Raw genomic sequence first — 22,574 nt, 5'->3', positions numbered from 1 at the left:
TCATCCCTAGCTACTTTAGCTAAAAAGAAGGAAAATCCTCCTTCCAGCAGAATCCCTACTTGGCTCTTTATTTTGGAGAACCAACTTTTGACTCTTTACATCTAGCAAGGAGGAGAGAGAATTTGGCTAGGAAAAGAGAGAAAAGGGGGTAGAGAGATAGAGACATTTGGGGGGTTAGTGGGGTTGGGTTTCTACTTTTTATTATTATATATATTTCATTTGCAAGAAAAAGAGAAAATGATAATAAAATATTTCAAATTAACCAAAATAGAAAACATTGCTGGAGAAAACACCTTTTAAGTGATTTGCTATAATAGATTTCTAGCTATTTTAGCTAGAATTTGGCTAAAATTTAGAGACTCTCCTGTAGATGCTTAGTGTTGTGGGTGAGAAACCCACTCTCTTTATAGTTTAGACTATCGTTTATATTTCATACCCAAAAAAAACTATAGTTTATATTTAAAATTTTGATTAATATATAAATTTTAAAATACTCCTATGAATTTTAACATTTTCTCACGTAACCGCCGCCAACAACTAATAAGTAAGTAGTGTCCCATGCCATCATCAACGTTGGCAATTGGCGCTGACGTGGTGATGGAGGCTTTATAGCCGATGACCTCAATAATTACTTCAAATAATTTAATTTGAAGCGTTTTTTTTGTTGCTAGAATTGTATTTATTTAAAGTTGAAATAGTCCTTTCGGAAAAAAAGAGTTGAAAAGGTAAATAAAAAATTCATTAAAACGCGGGTAATAGATGATAAATTAAGAAAAAGACAAGGGTGTCACATTTTCAACCAACAAGCACGAGAGTTTACGACACTATAGCATCTCACTCCAAAACCAACTCATCCAAAAATCCAAATACCCCGCGACCGATTCCCAACGCTACCTCTCTCTCTCTTTCTCCTTCGCGCTCTCTCTCTCTCACAAAACTCCCGAATTAATGGCCACCGCCATACGCCTGCGCCGGCTCGGAGCCGCCGCCGCTGTCGCAACCGCAGCTAGCGGCGCGTTCCTCATCCAACCGTCGTACTCCGACAGCGATCGCGGCAGTGGGCCTGCATCCATCGCAGCTGTTCGCCAGAGGATCAGCGACCGCAACGCCGTCGTTCCGTCCAGGGCGGCCCAGGAGTGTGCTCTGATCGCTGCCACCGACGAGAACCCGCTCGACATTCTCGTGGTCGGCGGTGGCGCCACCGGCAGTGGAGTCGCTTTTGACGCTGTCACCCGAGGCCTCCGCGTTGGTCTCGTTGAGCGCGAGGACTTCTCATCTGGCACGTCGTCGCGGTCCACGAAGCTAATTCACGGAGGTATGCGTATATACAATTATGATTCATGTACTTGTAGACTTGTAGTTGTATGCGTATACGTTACATTAAGCGGTTTGTCTAGTTTCAATTTTGTCATTTCCGGTTGCTGTTGACGTTTCTTGGTTTCATCGTCTTGTTAATGCATTTGTGTGCGTCAATGAGAACCGTTGCAATTTTGTTAGCTCTATAGATTGCTACAGTATATGGTTGTCGATTTTCATTTTAATTTTAAGGGGAGATTTGTTGTATTTTTTCGATGTAGACTGTATGATTATGATTGGCCTAAGGCGATCCATTTTTGTACCTTTTTTTTTGTTGTCATACTAAACCTATATTTATCTGTTGCTATGATAAATACTAATTAAAGTGGGCTGTAAGATATGGTGGCTGATATGATATTCAACCTTTTCATTTGGAGTTAATAATTATTAGCCTTTTTTAAGCTACTTTAATTCGATAACATTTTACGGCTAATTGTTTATTTTTAATTGACTTCTATCTTGGTGGCTTATGCAAAATTATTCTGTTAGGTGTTCGGTACTTGGAGAAAGCTGTTTTTAATCTTGACTACGGGCAGCTGAAGCTGGTATTCCATGCGCTTGAGGAGCGTAAACAGGTTATTGAGAATGCACCACACCTCTGTCATGCTTTGCCATGCATGACACCATGTTTTGACTGGTTTGAGGTAGTATACTACTGGATGGGCTTGAAAATGTACGATTTGGTCGCAGGACTACGCCTGTTACATGTGTCTAGATATTATTCGGCACAAGAATCTGTTGAGCTCTTCCCCACTCTTGCAAGGAAGGGTAACAATAAAAGCTTGAAGGGCACTGTGGTGTATTATGATGGGCAGATGAATGACGCACGTCTTAATGTTGGATTGGCGTGCTCTGCTGCAGTAGCTGGTGCAGCAGTGCTTAACCATGCAGAAGTGGTTTCGTTTTTGAAGGATGAGGCTAGCAATCGGACAATTGGTGCAAGAATCCGAGACAATTTATCAGGTAGAATTAGAACACACTTCTTCTTCTTCTAGTGACATATATTATGTTGGTGTGATTATGTGAATGATGATTTGAAGATTTCCTTTTGAGCATTGTGATTCTTACTGTATTTTCTTAAGTTCCCAGGAAAAGAGTTTGATACATATGCAAAAGTTGTTGTGAATGCTGCTGGGCCATTTTGTGATTCTGTAAGGAAGCTGGCAGACAAAGATGTAAAGCCTATGATATGTCCAAGCAGTGGTGTACATATCGTACTTCCTGATTATTATTCTCCTGAAGGTATGGGTTTGATTGTTCCTAAAACTAAGGATGGACGTGTTGTTTTCATGCTACCGTGGTTGGGACGAACAATTGCTGGCACCACAGATTCCAACACCCCTATTACTCTGCTTCCTGAACCACATGAGGATGAGATTCAATTCATACTGGATGCCATTTGTGATTACCTGAATGTCAAGGTCTGTGATTCCCCGTGTTTGTGTGGGTGGCATCTTTGCCTGCATTGCTTATCCACGTTTCAATTACCCAGCACCATGTTTATCACACATCAAATAGATGTTAGACAAAATTAAATATCTGTTTTCTCAATGATTGCTTTTCTGTCTATTTGGTCAGCTAGTCAGTATTTTGTGTGTAAATTTCACAGTATGATCAAGCCAATTCTTTGAATCATCCCTATTCAGATTGGAAAAGTAGTGCACGTGTATCAGCATTCAGGGCTTGTCACATGTCATTTTGGCCCTTTGTATGATTGGCTGACACAAGCACTTATAGCAAGTAATGCATGATTCATGTTTCTTATATGTTTGTTATGGGAGGCAGTGTAAGGAAACATGCATCTGTCATCTGTTGTTGAATTTACTATCTCAGGTTATGGAGCATTATTTTCCTTGACAGCTTAAGAGATCCTGAAACGAATAACAGGCTATTGATTCACTCCTCAGTATAACACTTTTTCCTTAAGGAATTCTTTGTCTAGTTGATACTTTATATCTAAGCATTTAGTGCTGTAGCTCAGTCTTGGTGTCTTTCTCTTTCTTTTTTGGTTTAGTTTTCTTGTTGAGACTAAAGTATTCTGGAAAAATATAGGTACGACGCACAGACGTTCTCTCCGCATGGAGTGGTATTCGCCCTTTGGCAACAGATCCATCTGCAAAAAACACCGAGAGCATCTCCAGAGATCATGTTGTATGTGAAGATTATCCTGGTTTGGTAACAATCACAGGTGGCAAGTGGACCACTTACCGTGGGTAATGTTTATTTAGTTGTGCTGAGATGATTTAGTTTATAGTTAGAGGTTGTCCTTCACTGGCAACTGAAGCTACACATCCACAGGGGTTTCCAATTTGAGACTAGGCAACAGTATACTTATGTAGTTGGATAGGCTTCTTTTCGAATGTCCCTTATAGATTGTTTTGCAGATGGCGTACTTAATAGTAGGCTTAAATGTTTAGGTATATTGACATTATAAACTAAGACCTTTACCCTTAACATCTTTGTCACTCCCTTTGTATGCCTGCCTTCCTCTCTGTCTGTCTGACTCCACTCAAGTATTTTGCTGACTAGAAATTTTTCAGCATGGCAGAAGATGCGGTTAATGCAGCAATAAAGTCTGGAAGGCTCACCCCACAAAATGGATGTTTGACCTCGAAGCTGCAGATTGTCGGTGGAGATGGATGGGACCCTGCATCTTTTACAGTTATTGCTCAACAATATACACGCATGAAGAAGAGTCATGGTAAAGTTGTTCCTGGAGTGATGGACACTGCTGCAGCAAAGCATCTGTCCCATGCATATGGTACTTGGGCTGAACGAGTTGCTGCCATTGCTCAGGTTGGTTTCTCGCTCCAATTTCACTTTGTAGTTATGACCTATCATAATATGCTATTGTTGTTGCTGGTGTCTCTTCTCATATGTAAGAAGAGCGTTTGGGCAAATATTGTATAATTGTTTGGTTTTGCGCAATTTTTCTATCCCTCGGTGTAAATAACCCAATATTGGTTCACAATCAATAACATATTCACCATCTAGAGTAATGGTGAGTCCAAGAACACCATGCATTGATGGGTGGTGGGGGCCCATATGTATCATGAGCGTTTGAAAGGGATTAGGTTTCTTTTTAATTGAATTTTTCAAATATAAAGTTAGTCACTGATTATTAAACATCTTTAGAAGTAAGTTTGTTGGAGAATGGTTATGGTACACTGATGTTTGCTCCATAATCTTTACCACTCTGGATTATGTTAGTGCATAAACTTGTAATCCCTGGGAAATTTGGAATTGTAATTCAGCATGCAAGATTGTGACTTTATTGACCTTTCTTTGGATTATTCACTTGCTTTTGAGGTTAATGCTTACTTTTAACTTCTTCTTTTCATATTTTAGAATGAAAATCTGGGGAAGAGGCTTGCCCATGGATACCCAATTCTAGAGGCTGAGGTTGCTTACTGTGCTCGAAATGAGTACTGTGAATCTGCCATTGATTTCATTGCTCGGAGATCTCGGCTTGCTTTCCTTGATACTGATGCAGCAAGCAGGGCATTGCCTCGTGTAATTGAAATATTAGCTTCTGAACACAGCTGGGATGATTCGAGGCAGAAGTACGAGTTACAGAAGGCCAAAGAATTTTTGGAAACCTTCAAATCTTCAAGAAATGCTCAGTTCCATGATGGGAAACATGTTTAGTAAGTCCATTGATCTCCTGTTTATCACTGGATGTCTCTCTAATCCTGATCAACAAATTAGTTTATGGAATTAATCAGTAGTTAACGAATATCGGCCGCTTGTCCGTGCTTCAGGTTTGCGCATTCATTTTTCGCGGATACATTAACTGGCGGCAAGTTTTCCAGCCTTATTCTGGTGCAAAGGAGTATGCCTGCCATGCACAGCATTTGGTGATAGTATACACGTTTATGAAAATTAATTGTTGCTCTCTTGGGATCGTCTCACACAGACATCTGCCAAAATAATTTGTTACAAGATTTTCAGCCCACTCGTCCAGAGTTGCTGGTAAATTTTTTCAATTGATTCTAATCGGTGTATTTTCGGGTTTCCAAATTAAAATTGTAATATTGGGAAAAAAAACATGATCATTAATAATAAATTTTTATCACCTTCAGTTTGCTTGCATATTATTATTAGCCAGAAGCATACATAAGTTATAACCTATGTTGCACGGACACTCCAAAATGCTGGAGTGTCGGACACGCCGACACGCCGACACGGCTCCAATACGCCCCCGACACGCCTTGGACACGGTCAACGGTTGGGACACGGTCAAGACACGGCTCCGACACGGTCAAGACACGGCAGGGATCAGTTTGAAATTTTGAAAATAAAATCTGGGGTCTAAATGTGATTTTTGAAACTTTGGTGGACTAATTTGAAATATGTTTTAAAAAAAGAGCTAAAAGTGGAAAAAGACTTTTTTAAACCTAAATCTCACCTTTTCTGCTGCCAAACTTCATTTCCTTCGTCACCGCTCTTCTCCTCCCCTTCTTCTGGTTTTGCACAAGGTAAGTCTCTTTGCAATTTTTTTTTTCTCTATTTTCAAATGCATTTATTTATGTTTTCTATTTTCTTTTCTTATCTCCCTCCATAGCAGTAGAAGAGTTGGACTTGGTGGTGAGGTGACAATTCTTTCTTTTGTTTTTTTTAATAGAAACACAACAAATAATAAAATGAAATCGTGGCCAAACTCGGGTTAGGCTTTACAACTTTTTTATTTTGTTTCTCTATTTTGATGTGTTTTTTTTGTGGGTATCTTTGTATGATTGTATATGTATTTGTTTTTTAATTTTTAATAAAAGTCTTGTTACTTAGTTGTTGAGTACATTTGAATTTGGTTTATTAATTGGGTATTAGACATAATGAATGTGAACCATACTGAGTTTTTTTTAAGGGAAAGATGAATGTGAATCACTTGATGAACCGGAATTAGAGGGCGTGTTGTTTTCTAATAACAACAACAATGAAGATATAAATGCTTGAAGAAGATTGAGAGTTAGATTATTTATGTTTTATTTTTGTGGTGTATTAATTATTATGTATGGATGATGAGCATGAGTTATTTGTTTTGTTTTATAGAATTATGTGACATTGAAGTATTGAGAATAAATTATTATTTTAATTACCGTGTCCTAGCCGTACACGTGTCCTAATTTTTTGAGATTTTCCGTGTCGCCGTGTCGTGTTCTCGTGCCCCCGTACCCGTGTCCGTGCAACATAGGTTATAACAAAGTGGCTAAAGCTTTTGACAAGGACCAACTCTCACATGTTTCTCTTCTTCACGAGTTTTAACGTAACATTATATTCTTTTATCTGACTCACGGGTTATCGCTGGGTCTAATACTCAAATATTTCAAAGTTATTTTTCTGAGAGTTTTGAGATATAAATAAATATATCTACCTCTTGGATCGTAAACCATAAGGTCCTAAAAAAGCCCAATCATTAAACAAAAATGCCCATCCAATTAATAATAAAATAATATATATCCACTGCAAAAACCTCAACCAAAAACCAAAAGACCTGGCAACCAAAAATGGCTTCAGTGGCAGCTGCTGCACTAGCTTCGCTCTCTTCTTCACTCTCTTCTTCACTCTTCTCCAAACCCTCACTCGCTCTCATACCCATCCGTACACTCCCTCGCATCACCTGTTCCCTCTCTACTTCTTCTTCTTCTTCTTCTTCTTCTTCCTCTCTAGAGTTCAACATCACCTTCGCACCACCTAAGCCCAAGCCCAAACTCAAACCCGACTCTGCAGAGCCCGACCCAGAGGCTCTCGCCGGCCAGCTTATCATCCCGTGGATCGTCCGCGGCGAGGATGGCAACCTCAAGCTCCAGTCGCACCCTCCTGCGCGTTTCCTCCAGGCCATTGAGACCAAGAGCAAGACGAAGAAGAAGGAGGGCGCTGAGAAGCGCTTGCCCACAGCTGAGCCCAAGTATTCAAAAGCCGCTCGTAGGTTCTACAACGAAAATTTCAGAGACGCTTCGCAGCGGCTCAGCAAGGTTCTCGCTGCTGCCGGAGGTAATTATATCAACTCCTCCTCTCTATGTATGTATGTAATTTGGGCCATTGATTGAAGAATGGCATTTTTCAAATTCAAAATTGAACCCATTTCTCCAATTTCACTGTTTTTCAGTGTTAATGGTTTTCCTTTGGTTTTAGTGGCGTCAAGGAGGAGCAGCGAGCAACTTATTTTTGATGGGAAGGTCACTGTGAATGGCTCTGTATGCAATACTCCTCAGGTTAGCTTCTTCTTCTTCTTTTTTTTCTCTGTATATTTCCATAATCATTCCTTCCCCTATTTCATGTGTTGGGTTGTATTTGATATTGTATATCTTTTTAGCATCACGGATTCACATTTATATTAGTGTTACAGTTGTACTATACTAGTATTTCTTTTGTTTATGTGTAGACTCGAGTTGATCCTGGAAGGGATATCATATATGTCAATGGAAATCGGCTTCCAAAGAGACTGCCTCCAAAGGTTTATCTTGCCCTTAACAAGCCTAAAGGGTATGCCACTGCTACTGGCTTCTTGCTGCTCTTGTTTTGGCCTCTATGGTTATTCTTTGTTGCAACTTTTTCAATTTGAAATTAATGCATTTATATTATGATGATAGGTACATTTGCGCATCTGGGGAGAATAAATCTGTGTTGAGTCTATTTGAAGATTATTTGAAGACTTGGGTATGTTATGGCTTTCCATGCATTTTGCATTTTCGTCTAACACTTCTTCAATTTGATGCCTACTGCCTATGTGGGCAAGTATGGATTAAAGGATTATTTTAGCATTTAGAAATGTATCCTGGTAGCATATTCATGCATTCAATTCGTCAATTGATCAACTTGTATTTTGCATTTTCAGGATAAGAGAAATTCCGGAATACCCAGACCACGACTATTTACTGTTGGCCGTCTTGATGTTGCTACAACTGGGTTGATCATTGTGACTAATGATGGTAGTATATTCAAAACATATATGCATCTGTCTTTGTACAAAAATTTCAAATAGAACTGATTCAGCTAATATCCTAATCCATTGTTATATGTTCTCAGGAGATTTTGCTCAAAAAATATCACATCCTTCATCAAACTTGTCAAAGGAGTAAGAGTACACATCATTCTGTTCTCTTCTACTATTTTAGGACTATCATGTTTAACCATCAATATAGAAAGAACATTCGAAACAAAAAATTTATGCCTGAAATCATGTGAAAAAGTAAGATTATTAAAAATTTCTAAGAAATGGATTTCAAGTTGGTTCAAAAAACAAATTTGGGCATATGTATTTGCAAGTTCATAATGTCATCATCTGGTCATTGTTCTCCGTTAGTTGATATTTTGTGGTACAAGTAATTTCCATTGGAATATGAATGCTGATGACCTACACCTTTACATTGTAATTGTAGATACATTGCAGCAATAGAAGGTGTAGTCAGTAAGCGGCACCTGTTAGCCATCAGTGAGGGAACAGTCATTGAAGGCGTCCATTGCACCCCAGATTCTGTGGAGTTGCTACCACAACAGCCAGATATGTCAAGACCCCGTATGCGTATTGTGGTACTAATTATCTGTTCATGCCTCTCTTTTGCTTTCTTTTCTCTTTTTTATATGAAAACGGTGACAGATTATATGTTGACGTATCATTGTTTTGTTAGCCCAAAAATGCTATTATAAGATACTTTTATCCCTTTGTTTTTCATTTCTTTTGCTCATGGACTGTATCTTCTCATGCACAATCAATGTTTCAAGATTTGATAATCTTATAATTTTAATGGCATGAGTGGAAACTGTATTGGATATGAACATTATCATTCTTCGGGTTGATAAGATAACACTGGGTATTTAACTTTGGAAGATCTCCAGAATGATATGCTGTTTCATGTTATCGTGTTTTGGGGAAGCTACATTGCCTTCTGACTAAGGAGATGCACACAGAATGTTAACCTGATCAACTATAAAGTTGTGGCTAAAGCATGCAATTTCAACTTGTGCAATACCGATCACATGGATTTCATTTTATCCACCTGGATTCATGTAGGTTCATGAAGGGAGGAACCACGAAGTACGAGAACTAGTGAAAAATGCTGGACTTGAGGTTAGATTTGTTTATTGGGCGGAGCATTTTCTTCATTCCATAAATAATTCTGATTTTGTTTGTCTTTTTTGTCCTCAATCGATCACATTTATGAAGAAATATGAGGTGGACTTAGTGATCCTCTAAATTATGAATTTGTAACTATATTGAAGAAAAGTTTTCTTCTTGCTGCTTTAAGACTGTAAATACTTTACTTTCATTAAAAATATTCCTAATTTTGTTTTCTTTTTAAATGTTTTGATTTGTCATTATGCTTTTTTTGAAGTTGTTAGAGAGTTACAGTTGTTTCTATGTTCCACGTACATGTTGTGAACTTGAGGTATGATTTTAAAGATCTGTGTGGTCATTACCCTAGAAACTGAAAATATGGTAATAAATTTGACCTTTGATGACATGGACTCACCAATCTTAAATTCCCCGCTAGTTCTTACCTGTATTGTATCTTGTTTTTGAAATTTATGTTCTGCTTATGCTGGCTACTTCTCTGTCTTCTTGTTCCAGATACATTCATTAAAGCGCGTACGCATAGGTGGTTTCAGGCTTCCATCAGATCTTGGGTAATTGTTCATGAGATCGCCCTGTTATGTATTGGCAGTTATTCATGTCAAAAGTATTTAGCATTTATTTCATTCTTGTAGTTGGTATCATAACTAAAAGTTATCTGATGCTCTGTTTAATTTGTACAAGGAACATGCATATGCAATAGCCACCATCCATCATAATTTACCCCTAGACCCTTTGAGTTGCTTGCTAATTGACTTCAAATTTTCAGGCTTGGAAAGCACATGGCTTTAAAACAAGGCGATCTTTCCGCCTTGGGTTGGAAGAGTTAGGAAGGTTCATTGGCTGGTTTTCCTGTAAGTTAGTGCATCTTCAAGGCGCTGTCAGGGACTTCACCAATGTATCAAGCCGAAGCTATTGAATTGCCCCGACCCCCTTTTCAGGCAGTATTTGGATATGCTTGGAATCATCTTGTTGATTGGTTGAAGTTTATGCCTCAGCTGATAACGGGATTATACAAGCCATGCTCATTGCAGGTGTTAGAGCTAATGTATAAACCTCGAAGTGTACGAATTGCTGGGCTGCATAGTCATAATCCGGGGTGCCACACATGATTAACTAGAACCTCTAACCAAAATGGTTGTTTTTCTGTTCATAATCATATGCTGTTTGCCACAAAATCAGAAATTGCGATGGACTTGACTTAGATTAATTGTAAATCAAAGAAAATATGTCACCTCTTCTAGATTTTTGTAGTTTCTGGTTGTTGCTATTGATAGATTGGATTTTTCATCTGAACCATTAATGAAATTCAAATCAATTCCTGTGATTCTTTTCATTTTTATTTTTTTTAAAATCACCAAACATGGATTTGGTCTTGACAGGTGCTTTACCTTTAACATGAAACCAAGCTGCTGCAGTTGTAGCCACTTCTAGTTTTCAAATCAATAAATGAAAATTTGTCACACAGTCAAAGTATCTCCCTCTAATCTATTTCCATTCTGTCCAAGCCATAAGAGGCTAAAAAACTTTATTGAAAAAAAATGCTACATGCTATCATTGTCTCATTCCAGCTTGGATTTGTGGTACATTGCCGGCCAAATCAACACAACCAAACAAATAGCCCACATGAAATGAAATCAAATGCCAATATTTCTTCGTCTCCTCACTCCGACACGTCCAACTCATTTCACTTCAAAACAGCCCAAGTTACTCAGCCATCTGCCATCTGGGAGATGTGCATTAATCTTTCTACTATTGGATGATTAGGTTTAATTAATATAAGTTTAATGTATATTACCAAACCAATATAAGATCTTTTTTATAAAATTGTGTTGGATTGGATGATTGAAGTGGTCAGCTTTTGACTTGAACAAGAAAGTTTTACACCAAATCTTCTGTTTGGGACGGCAAACTTCATTCACGTTGTGTCTTTCTACATACAAAATGACAGACACAAAGCTAGAACACACAACACTTTCTTATACAAATTTGACCCACAAAGTTGAAAAAATATTTAAAAAGAAACCAATTGAACCATCCATAACAAACGATCATGTTTTTTTCTTCTCGTTGTGAATGAATTAACCATCACCAGTTAATATCATTGTCTCTCTGATTACAATGTCCTAAACACTACATGTGCCCCATCGCTTTTATAAATGGGTGATTTTTTTGCAATTGCTTGCAAAGAAGGGTGTTCTATTTTTGAGAGGGACCTACAAGCAGACATAGATTCACCCACCATCCATTTGCACTCATTGACACATTACGGAATTGTTGATGTTTATTTCACAGACGTAAATTAGGTCAGTTGGTTAGAATAAATAACTCGTCTCATTGCACCTAAATTCGAATATCAATCGCTCTAAATTAGATTAATTTATAGATTGATGAGGGATTCCTAAGCTGGGCCAGCATCAGTACAGTCCCAGCAATGTAGAACTTTACTGGGTCCACGAATATTTTCATATAATGACAACATTGACAAGCAAAGCCAATGAGAAAAAGAAAACAGAATGTCAGGGAAAAAGGCGGTAATAATAGATATGGCCCACGTGCGGATGAAATGGAAGGTGAAAAAGTGGGTCTCTGAGATTCAAAAAAGAGAAGCAAAACTTTATTACTTTACGGCATTCAAGCAAAAAAACTAACAATAATAATGAACAAAATAAATATATAAATAATAATAATAATAACGGCCGTCTCATGTCTCCTCAAACGTAACCCACAACGCGGGAACCAGTTTCTTTCATCTCTAATTTGCGCTTAGCAAATCGCAATCCCTCTCTCTCATTCATTTGTTATTCTTTCTTTCTTTCTCTCTCTTCCATCGTGCCGGCCACTCTCTCTCTCTTTCTCGTGAGTCATAATAAAGCTCGAGAATCTTCTTCCTCTGCAATTCTCTGCATCTGGATTTACTGACTCAGAATTGATTTAAAAAATCAATGGCTGCTTCCTTTTCTTCGTCTTCTTCGTCTTCGTCTTCTTCGTCTTCTGTACGATCATCGTCGTCGGCAACAGCAGTGGCAGCGGTGCATAATAATGGCAATAACGGAGTTAGTGGAAGGTCTGAGAGACAGCAAGTCCCTCCCACTCACTCCAGTAGACAAACGACGTCGTCACAAGCCCATAGCCATCGCTCTAAGCCGTCTTCAAGCTCACGGCGCTCCGTTACTCCCAACTCTCGAACTCCTCATTCTAACCCCGACTATCAGCAAGGTCTCCCCCCCCCTCTCTCTCTCTCTCTCTCTCTCTCTCTCATTTAGTTTTGAATTTTGGAATTTATGTTCTTGTTAATCGAAATTAATATCAAGCACATTTCAACTTTGATTTTGCTGATGTGAGTCTTAGAGTCTTAGAGCAATGAACAAAATTTAAATTTTTAAAAGAAGTATTTTGTTTGTTTTTGTTTTGGGACTTTGGCTTATAATTTCCAACAGAGCCTGGAAGAGTGAGGGTTGCTGTTAGGCTTCGACCGAGAAATCTCGAGGACCGCAGTTCGGATTCTGATTACGCAGACAGTGTTGAGTTGCAGCCAGAGGTGATTTGAAGTGTGACATTTTCCCAGAATTATGATGATTGATTCTTAAAGCATATTTATTTAATAATCTAATAAATTAAAAGTATCGATTTTCTCTCTATGTATAATGTAGCTGAAGCGGCTAAAGTTGAGAAAGAACAATTGGAGTTCTGAGTCTTATAGATTTGATGAAGTTTTTACTGAAACAGCCTCCCAAAATCGTGTTTATCAAGTAGTGGCAAAACCTGTAGTTGAGGTGAGTGGCCCAGTATATATATTCATGTAAGGTGTTGAAATGCTCAATGTATCGTTCTATTGCACCTGTCTGGATATCTTTATTTGATTGGTCAATTTCAAGCCAATGTTTACTTCTGTAATTATCGCAGAAGAAATTTATCTTTAAAATTTTTGGATGACATGTTAATAATGTACATTCAATTTTGTTATTCTTTTGCAGAGTGTATTGAATGGATATAATGGGACAGTTATGGCCTATGGCCAAACCGGTACCGGGAAAACTTACACAGTTGGCAGTCTGGGTAAAGATGACCCATCTGAGCGTGGTATTATGGTTAGAGCTTTGGAGGACATAATTTCGAATACAGCTCCAGCTAATGATATCGTGGAAGTTTCCTACTTGCAGGTAGCAATCTATGGTACATCAACATTTCCTTATGTGTTTTGTGTTTGTTGTTCTTTCATATGAACTTCTTAGAGAGTTTGATAATCCACTATGGTCAGGGTTTTGTGTCAAAGTTCAGGGCTAACTTTATTGTTGAAGTGCTAGATTTCCACCATTAGCATGGTTTTGTTCACTGCTCCATGTAAAATCTTAATTGAAACTTTTCATTTCTTGAGTTGAACGCTACACTGCTAAAAACAAAAAAAGTTTTGGAATTCAGTAGAACTTTGCAAGTCTTAATAACAACTTCGGAAAGTACTGGTGAACCTGGAGGTGTAAGCTATAATTTCATGGATTTGACCACGGGTCTAGTTAACAATGTGTGCAGTTTAAGGCCCATCGCATCAACTTGTCAACTTATAGTATGAGACTACGATGAGGTATTACTATCAGGAAGGTGTGAACTTCCACCATCTCTTGTAGAACTCTGTCCTTCTTATCCAGTAGAAGAAGAATGGCTGAAAATATAATTGTTTTCAGTCAAACCCTTGTCTTTATATATTGTTTGCAGTTTAAATGCCTGCCATATCTTTCAATAACTATTTTGAACATAAACTTATATTTTCTCAGTTGGCACTTGTTACAAAATTCTAAAGATTACTTGTCATATGATCCCTTACATGTTGAAGTAGATAGTCATGTTACTACCACATGTTGGGTGATTGCTCATTTATTAAGAACTGTGTTTGTTGCTCCAGTTGTACATGGAATCTATTCAAGATTTGCTTGCACCAGAAAAGACTAATATTCCTATTAGTGAGGATCCCAAGACCGGTGAAGTGTCACTTCCTGGTGCTTCAGTTGTAAGAGTTAAAGATCTTGATCACTTTTTACAACTTCTGCAAATTGGGGAGGCAAACCGTCATGCAGCTAACACGAAGCTGAATACGGAATCTTCACGTAGCCATGCGATTCTCATGGTGGGTCTGTTGTATAATTTTGGGTTGTTAATTAATGCTTGCTTTCAAACTTGTAGACATTGTTTCTTTGAATAACAGTGATCTGGACTTATTCATTATTTGAATCTTTTATGTTTACAGGTTTTTATTCGCAGAGCTGTGCAAGAGAATGCTGTAGATGAGATGATTTCTCAAGAAAAAGCCTCTAGGGCTGATTTACCTGGTAGAAATAGTGTACCTATAGTTCGAAGAAGCAAGTTGCTGATTGTTGATCTTGCTGGATCTGAAAGAATAGATAAATCTGGTTTGTCATCCGATACTGTACACCTGAAGTAGTACTTTAAGCTCTCATTTCCCACCCCCCTTGTTTTTCCTTTATTAAAAGATATTGGCATTTTTTAAATTATTTATGACAATCACTTTTAGGAACATTTAGCATTATTAATTTCACTTGAGGTCTTTCCATAAGTGTTGCTGATTTGGGTTCTACATATCTTGTATTGGAAGTATGATCTTATGTTAACTTAAGCCAGATAGCATATATTCTTCCTTGAAATAATCTGCAGTTTTCAGTTGTAGAATTCTGGGGTGGCATCTTGGTTTGATGGCATTGTTATTCCTGATATTATTTTTCTCATGTTGCAGGCAGTGAGGGCCACTTGCTCGAGGAGGCTAAATTTATAAATCTTTCACTCAGTTCCCTTGGAAAATGTATAAATGCATTGGCGGAAAACAGTCCACATATCCCTACGAGAGATTCTAAGCTTACGAGGTTGCTTCGTGATTCATTTGGAGGTTGTCCCAGATATCTAACATTCTGCTCTATATCTTTTATATGTATATAATTTTTATTTTGCATCATTTTTCTTACATTGATAGTGTTCTTTGCTATGTATTTGGGCTTAATTAATTGCTTGAGAATATCATTTGGTCATTTGGTGAGACCAGTGAGACAACCAGTAATTTGATAGTATGTTTATATATATGTTATTCTTCAAATTTGATATTATGTTTATAATTGCACTTTTTATTTTTATTTTTTATGATTTTCCTTTAAGGAAATGCATATTCTTTCTACTAAATAGGCTCTGCGAGGACTTCACTTATCATAACAATTGGGCCATCAGCAAGGCACTATGCAGAGACCACTAGCACAATAATGTTTGGACAACGGGTGAGGATTTGGAAGAGTGTTTCATCTCTCTTTTAATGCCTTGGTACTTCAGTTTCAATTTGTTCAATACATTTTATTGTAAGGATTTGGAAGTTGATATATTATAATGAAAACTAGCATGTAAAATGCATTATTTTCTTCTTAGACTTTGTCAGGTAGCATTTCTTTTCAATAAATTAGTATTGATGCGGAATGGAACCATGTGGCCTAATTTGAGTTGAAAATGTTAAGAAATGAGTCTGCTGGTTTTGTGACAAAAATTTATATCCCTGCCTCTAGTTGTATCATTTACCCAGTCAAAGAATTCTGGGCCTTCTTTTTCTTTTTCTTTTTTTGTTGAGAAAAATGGTCTAAGGGGTCTACCTAGTTCAAAAGTCAGGCTAGTTGACGATGTAATCAGCTCAATTATCTGGTCTTGCCTTGGTTATTGAACACCAACTATCAGTTTGTCCAGGTTTAGTTTTGTGTCACAGTATGTGATGTATTTACAAGGAAGAGAATAGAATAGACAAACAAGGAAGAAGGCATTGAAGTTTATGTTAACCCTTATGTATGGCTGAATTCAGTTCCAATGTAAATTCTAGTATCTGTTTTTGGTTTCATAATTTTAATACTTGAACGGCTGATGTCATGTCATGTTATTAGTTTAGCTCATTTATTTTATTGGCAAGAAAATTATATTTCATACAAGACGTGGTGTTGCTTCTTTTGCAGGCAATGAAAATAGTAAACATGGTAAAACTTAAAGAAGAATTTGATTATGAAAGTCTATGTCGGAAGCTTGAGAACCAAGTAGACCATCTCACTGCACAAATGGAAAGGCAACAGAAGTTGTTGGACGGTAACAAATTTGAATTGGAAAGGCAGCTGAGGGAGTGTCAAGACTCTTTTTCTGAGGCCAAACAAAATCTAATCTCAAGGTCTGAGGTAGTTGTCTCTCCTAGAAACCATATTTGTAATTTGGTTGAAGAATGCCGGCCTTACTATGATGAGGGTTGGATGTAACGCATATTTGAGTCTTTTGGTCTGTCTTTTTCTTCTATAATATCTGTTGCATGCTTGCAGTTTTTGGAGAAGGACAATACTCGTTTGGAGTTGGATGTGAAGGATCTTTTAGATGAACTGAACCGTCAGAAAGAACACAGTGATCTGATGCATGATAAGGTTGCACGGCTTGAAGCAAGTTTAGAACATGGCAAGGTATTTCCTTTTCCAAGATACAGTGCGAGAATGTTGGCTTGCATCTTCATTTCATTTTGATGGCTATTCATCTAGTTATTTCCTTGTCAATCTTACTGAGGCGAGATTGCGGTCATGATTATCAATGTTAGTTCTACCATTCTAGTGGCTAGTCTCTTTTCTCATTATTGATGGCCCACATCCCAACTTTGCTTTTTAGAATAATGGTAAACAAAACAAAAAGTATCACATAGACAAATCATTTATGCAGCAGCAGACACATATGTAGAGTTTGTACTGTTCTCATAATCAAATATTTTGACCTTTATGAGCAGAACACAATACTTATAGTGTTGTTCTTACTGTTAGTAGCAACACCAGCTTGAAAGTTCTATGTATCAGAAAGTGTTAGCTGATACCACTCAGATGTATGAGGAGAAAATAGCAAAGTTGATTAAGCAGCTAGAAGAAGAGCATGATCGTGGTGAACACACAGAGGAACAGTTGGATGCAATGAAAACTCTTCTGACTGAGGGTCAGAAGACTATTCAAGTAAGTTATTTATGCATTTTTCATAGAACATATCATTTTTTTCCCTTTTTAACTTTTAACAGTTTTCTGTAATATCCTTGGCATGCTATTTTATTTATTTATTTATTTTGGAAATGGAAATCTTAAAGTATGATTTCTTATGCATTACTCATTCACGTTATGTTTGTATTTTATTTGAAAACTTCAAACTTCAAAATTTGAATTATGGTCTTTTTTTTTCTTTTTCCTTTTTTGTGCATGATGAAAGCATTATATCTGACCACAAACCATAATCACTGTTTTTGTTTTTGTAGCAACATGAGATGCAAAATTCTACATATCAATTAGCACTTGCCGAAACTACTCAGATGTATGAGAAAAAAATATCTGAGTTAATGGAACAATTGGAGGATGATCGCGCCCGTTTTGAAGATCTGGAAGAACAATTGGATTTGGCGAAGAAGCAACATGATCATCAAAACTCAATGCAGGTTAAACTTATCCCTAAAACTTACTAGATGAGCCCTTTGTGATGTGCCATGTATTTGGAAGAGTCCAATGTGATTCTGGTTGCATTTATCCGATACTATTATTTTTAACATGTATATAGGCAAAAAGAAAATTTATCCCTATAATTAAAATTGTACTTTTTATTGAGTTGGGAAAAGTTTTTATGCAGCCGCTATCTGCCTTTATTCCCCCTGCTTTGATGATTCTCCAAAATTCAAGACTCCTTTACACACATACTGTTATTAAAATATGTTGCTCTGTGATTTAAAATCCAGGGGAAGAAGGAGATTGGTGAACTTAAAGTGAAGTTACAAGATATGAATCAGCTACATGAACAAGCTGTAAATGAAGTTCAGTCCTTGAAATTAGAGTGTACTGATCTATCAGTAGAGAAGGTACGGTTAACATATAAAAAAGGAAAAGTGTGGCTCAGTATTTTTCACCCTCAACATGTAGACTAATACTGATTTCGATGTGGTCATGCAATTGCACCTACGGTTTAAATGAGTTTAGTTTTCAGTTAAGGTTGAGATACTAAATTATTCATGATCTTTTCTGTAATTGGGACTATTAAGGTAAGACTCAGTGAAGAACTTCAAGATGTGAAGCAAAGACTTTTAATTGAAGAGAAGCAGAGGAAGTCTGTAGAGAATGAGCTGGTCAAATTAAAGAAGGCTGTACCAGAGAAAGAAGATGATTTTGAGGCAAGTTGTTAATGCATTTTCAAAAATATGACGTTCATCATTAAAATATAAGTTCTTATATTTGAAGTTCTCCAGGACAAGAAATCATATATGAAGGAAAATATACATAAAGGATCTTCTGCTTTTGGGAATCCAATGGGATTACACAATTCAAATCCATCAAGGGATACACTTTCTGGTCAGAGGGCCACAATTGCAAAATTATGTGAAGAGAGTAAGATTTATTATATAATAAAGCCACATAAAGTTTGGAGAACTATTTTTGCCTTTTCCAATTCCACTCATTGAAATATTTCCGTTGACAAGTTAATTTACTAAATTAATTCAGTGGGGCTTCAAAAGATCTTGCAATTGTTGACATCCGAAGATTCAGATGTCCAAACCCACGCTGTGAAGGTGGTAGCCAATCTTGCAGCTGAAGGTACGCATTTTCCTTTATTTTTTATTCTATATTAGCGGATAAATGCATGCTTTTCATCCCCTTTCAAAGGAGTTGACGGTATTATTGTTGCAATGTGCTTCATGGGCATTCGGCATCTGACCTTTTCCCCCTTTCCCTCCATCTTTTTTACCCAAAAATTGTAAATTCTAAGATGATCGTTCTTTTATGAATTGCTGTTGTCCTTAATTTCATAGTTTTTGCAAATTTCCTTGTCTTAACTTGATTTTACTATATGAAATTTCTCAGGAACTCTTTGGAGAACATTTTTCTAGTTTTCTCTTCATGCAAAAACATAGGATGTACCGTAGTTGTGTAATATGCAGAAAACCAGAAAAATTAGCCCATTTGGTCATTCAACTGTGTAGCATTTTTCTACCTTTGTGTAATATGCATCTGTTAGTGTTTCTGTTAAAGAAAGACATGCATCTGTTTCACTGAAGTTCTTATCCTGGACTTTGGTTAAGATATAGGACAGGTTAACTCGAAGTATGATCCAGATTTTGCTTAGATCCAAGTTGAATAAAAATAAAATATGTAAATTTGGGCCAAGTAAAAGAATATTCATATTCTGGCCAAAAAAGATATTTAAAAAAAGGAGTGTTCATGTTAAAAGATTTGTTGAAGTACTAACACTGCTTGTCATTTGTCAAGAAAAATATATATTATATAAATCTTAATATCAAATTTTGTTAGCTCTTGGGTATGTGTCAGTACGTACATGCTACTAGTGTTTCTAGACACACGCAAACACACACTTCTTAATAGAAAGCAGCGTACACATTTCGTGATAGAAAGTAGCTGTTTATTTGTTTTGCCTAATCAACAACAACGTTATTTTTGGATGTTTTCAGTAACAAAAATTAAAAGCAGTCAAAATAACTTCCAGTAGATTGATCATGTATTAATAACCACATAATATTGCTAGAAATATTTGATGCGGGCATTATTCAACAACTATTTTTTACCCTTATTTGCCAATTATCTTTAATCCCACTGTTAAATAGAGAAAATCTTAATCCCCACAATCAAATGCCATGTGTTATTAGGTTGGCATCAGAAAATCAGTCTAATGGGAAAAAAATTTGTGTTCCTTTAAAATTGATGCATGCCATTTTGATTTTCTCATAAACTATAATAGTGATCTTCTATGGCATATTTTTATGCATTTGATTTGAAAGGTCTCTTTCATGATCTGTCACTGCTCCTGTCACGGGGCCAACAGTTAACTTGAGGATTTAGTTATAAGGTTTTCCTTTATTTTCAGATACTAATCAGGCAAAGATTGTGGAGGAAGGCGGTTTAGATGCTTTGCTTATGCTGTTGCGATCCTCACAAAATACAACTATCCTTAGAGTGGCTTCTGGGGCCATTGCCAATTTGGCAATGAATGGTAAATCTGATTCCTTTTTTCACTTACTGTAGCGTGCTTGTGGAAATGCAAACCAAGCATATACCATTGGAGATGCTGATTATATGAACATTTAACTGCACATTTGTTGACAAATATAAAACTTTATGTATTGCCTGCTATCTCTTGGTCTTGTAGTAAGGTCGGCAGAAAATGACTCCTTAATTCTAGGAAAGGCAAGATTCTGGGCAGTAAAAAGTTGGGGCTTTTGGGGGGTGGGGAAAGAAATTGATGTTAGAGTGTTGAATCTTGATCGTTTTCCTTAATTTATATCCTTGTCTCTTCTTATTTTGTCTTTTGTTTCTCTTTTAACTCTTCTCAGAGGTAAATCAAGGCTTAATTATGAGCAGAGGTGGAGCTCAACTACTAGCAGATACAGCATGCAAGACAAATGATCCACAAACTCTTAGAATGGTTGCTGGAGCACTCGCTAATTTATGCGGAAATGGTAAGCAAAAGATGAGTTTAGAGTACTTTGTCAAGAACTTTTGTACATTGCATATGGGCACATGGTTTAACTTTGAAGTACTGAATGATCTTTCCATGAACCGAATCACTAATTAGCATCATCATATCGTTTATGCCATACGTGGTTGAGTACTTGAAAAAACTTCTTTAGGGTCATCCAAGCATGGTTGAGTACTTTGCTGTATAAGATTGCATACTCAAAACATGGTTTAAACTCCAAGTGTATCTTATTATGTTATCTCTCAAGTGTCCTTTTAAATGGATGGAGGCATGCGTGATTTTTGTTAATGACAGAAAGATTACACATGATGCTGAAAGAAGATGGAGGCATTAAGGCACTCTTGGAAATGGCGAGGTCCGGGAGTAGCGATGTTGTTGCTCAGGTTGCTAGAGGACTGGCTAACTTTGCAAAATGTGAATCCCGTGGAATTCTTCAAGGTTGGTAGAAGTTGCCTTTTTTGTAGTTGCGTACATTTAAACGCTGTGTTTTATTGAGTATGGAGTTTAACATATGCAGGACACAGAAAAAGTCGTTCACTTTTGATGGAAGATGGTGCCCTTACCTGGTTGATTGGCAACTGCAAGAGTACCTCAACTTCAACACAACGCCATATGGAGCTTGCTCTCTGCCATTTAGCACAAAATGGTAATAATCCCACTGGCTGGACTTGAGCATTTTTTACGGGGAATTTTACATATTTCAAATCAATCAGACAACCAATAGTGATTACATTACATTCCTCAAGTTTTTGAAAGTTTTAAAGAATAATTCAACTAGTAAACACAAGCAGCAGAAAAACCGTCACGGGTGTTACAAATTCGTATACAATTTGGTCAGATGCTGCACTTTCTAGGTATAGAAATTTTGATGCTTAGGATGATGACTGAACCTATTTACCTTTCAGATCATAAACTAGTAAGGCAGTAATTCTATTATCTATTATTCATGCAGAGGACAATGCAAGAGATTTCATATCCAGTGGAGGGCTGAACGAGATTGTACGAATATCAGTCGAATCCAGTAGGGAAGATATCCGCAACTTAGCAAAGAAGGCGTTGAGAGTGAACCCAAAATTTCACAATGAGATGCATGCTGAATAGTAACGTGTATAGAATCACAACCTTTGTAGCATATCGTTTTGTAGCCATATGTGTTTTTTTATCAACTGAAATTGGAAGTCTGGACTTGAAAGAATGAAGGCTCTGGCCCTTGGTTTTGCGTGATGCATGGATTGGGAGATCTACAATGATTTTTATGTGGAAATGGTATTACCAGCCCAGTTATTTTGCTCATCATTTATAAGGCCAAAAATACAGAAGGGGCATATCGAAAAAATTAAAATTAAAAAAATTAAATGGGAAAGATTTACGAAGAAATAGTACTTGTGTTGTGATACTCTATTTGATAAAATCAAAATCTTGTTTTGGGGCCAGAAACAGCAGCTGAAGGTGGATTTGACCGGACTGAAAACCCAAATTACCCCAAGATCTTGGCCTAGGCCTTAGGCTTAAACCCTGAGTCGGATCTTGAACCTCGGGCTTCGAACTTAGACCATTTTTACATAGTTATTTTGATTAAAGAAAAACAATGTCCAATCTCATTCTATCCCTAAGTAATACAATTATACAA

General features: G+C 37.1%; 3 protein-coding genes across 5 annotated transcripts; all 3 read left to right on the top strand.

Moving 5' to 3' along the window:
- The first annotated feature begins 792 nt into the window (after positions 1 to 792).
- SDP6 (FAD-dependent oxidoreductase family protein) lies at positions 793 to 5,437 on the top strand. 2 transcript variants are annotated; one of them, XM_021978204.2, is made up of 7 exons: positions 794 to 1,315; positions 1,846 to 2,319; positions 2,446 to 2,777; positions 3,409 to 3,569; positions 3,897 to 4,152; positions 4,705 to 5,003; positions 5,118 to 5,437. In XM_021978204.2, coding segments are annotated over exons 1-7 (1,890 nt in total). In that variant the 5' UTR covers positions 794 to 948; the 3' UTR covers positions 5,119 to 5,437. The 2 variants fall into 2 exon arrangements, with proteins under 2 accessions (XP_088104956.1, XP_021833896.1); XM_088248830.1 differs by lacking the exon at positions 5,118 to 5,437 and having other exon boundaries at positions 793 to 1,315; positions 4,705 to 5,004.
- Positions 5,438 to 6,667: 1,230 nt separating this feature from the next.
- SVR1 (pseudouridine synthase family protein) lies at positions 6,668 to 10,763 on the top strand. Of its 2 annotated transcripts, XM_088248831.1 has the most exons (10): positions 6,723 to 7,347; positions 7,489 to 7,568; positions 7,739 to 7,839; positions 7,947 to 8,013; positions 8,192 to 8,285; positions 8,383 to 8,431; positions 8,736 to 8,886; positions 9,368 to 9,424; positions 9,926 to 9,981; positions 10,197 to 10,763. In XM_088248831.1, exons 1-10 carry the CDS (start codon positions 6,861 to 6,863, stop codon positions 10,255 to 10,257), a joined length of 1,203 nt encoding a protein of 400 aa, XP_088104957.1. In that variant the 5' UTR covers positions 6,723 to 6,860; the 3' UTR covers positions 10,258 to 10,763. The 2 variants fall into 2 exon arrangements, with proteins under 2 accessions (XP_088104958.1, XP_088104957.1); XM_088248832.1 differs by lacking the exons at positions 9,368 to 9,424; positions 9,926 to 9,981; positions 10,197 to 10,763 and adding an exon at positions 9,185 to 9,361 and having other exon boundaries at positions 6,668 to 7,347.
- A 1,373-nt stretch (positions 10,764 to 12,136) lies between these two features.
- On the top strand, positions 12,137 to 22,168 carry MRH2 (Armadillo/beta-catenin repeat family protein / kinesin motor family protein). Its single transcript, XM_021978208.2, has 21 exons — positions 12,137 to 12,646; positions 12,868 to 12,968; positions 13,081 to 13,203; positions 13,405 to 13,590; positions 14,328 to 14,549; positions 14,670 to 14,832; positions 15,174 to 15,323; positions 15,614 to 15,702; positions 16,417 to 16,629; positions 16,768 to 16,902; positions 17,254 to 17,433; positions 17,727 to 17,903; positions 18,198 to 18,317; positions 18,498 to 18,626; positions 18,702 to 18,840; positions 18,955 to 19,047; positions 20,333 to 20,458; positions 20,799 to 20,924; positions 21,239 to 21,382; positions 21,462 to 21,590; positions 21,897 to 22,168. The coding sequence occupies exons 1-21, from the start codon at positions 12,373 to 12,375 to the stop codon at positions 22,043 to 22,045; spliced, it is 3,168 nt and encodes a 1,055-aa protein (XP_021833900.2). The 5' UTR covers positions 12,137 to 12,372; the 3' UTR covers positions 22,046 to 22,168.
- Positions 22,169 to 22,574: the final 406 nt, after the last annotated feature.

The sequence above is a fragment of the Prunus avium genome, chromosome 2 (genome assembly GCF_965620075.1).
Source record: "Prunus avium chromosome 2, drPruAviu1.hap1.1, whole genome shotgun sequence".
Classification (NCBI taxonomy): Eukaryota; Viridiplantae; Streptophyta; class Magnoliopsida; order Rosales; family Rosaceae; genus Prunus; species Prunus avium.
The sequence above is the reverse complement of the archived record's forward strand: the minus strand, read 5'-3'. Positions and strand labels throughout refer to the sequence as shown.

Bases quoted from the DNA above. Each gene is read 5' to 3' on its own strand.
- SDP6 (XM_021978204.2), top strand. From the start codon at position 949: ATGGCCACCGCCATACGCCTGCGCCGGCTCGGAGCCGCCGCCGCTGTC. The intron at 3,570-3,896 runs GTAATGTTTATT...GAAATTTTTCAG, and splicing joins AAGTGGACCACTTACCGTGG to CATGGCAGAAGATGCGGTTA. The intron at 4,153-4,704 runs GTTGGTTTCTCG...TTCATATTTTAG, and splicing joins GAGTTGCTGCCATTGCTCAG to AATGAAAATCTGGGGAAGAG.
- SVR1 (XM_088248831.1), top strand. From the start codon at position 6,861: ATGGCTTCAGTGGCAGCTGCTGCACTAGCTTCGCTCTCTTCTTCACTC. The intron at 7,348-7,488 runs GTAATTATATCA...CTTTGGTTTTAG, and splicing joins GGTTCTCGCTGCTGCCGGAG to TGGCGTCAAGGAGGAGCAGC. The intron at 8,432-8,735 runs GTAAGAGTACAC...TTGTAATTGTAG, and splicing joins TCATCAAACTTGTCAAAGGA to ATACATTGCAGCAATAGAAG.
- MRH2 (XM_021978208.2), top strand. From the start codon at position 12,373: ATGGCTGCTTCCTTTTCTTCGTCTTCTTCGTCTTCGTCTTCTTCGTCT. The intron at 15,324-15,613 runs GTTGTCCCAGAT...TCTACTAAATAG, and splicing joins GCTTCGTGATTCATTTGGAG to GCTCTGCGAGGACTTCACTT. The intron at 16,630-16,767 runs GTAGTTGTCTCT...GCATGCTTGCAG, and splicing joins ATCTAATCTCAAGGTCTGAG to TTTTTGGAGAAGGACAATAC.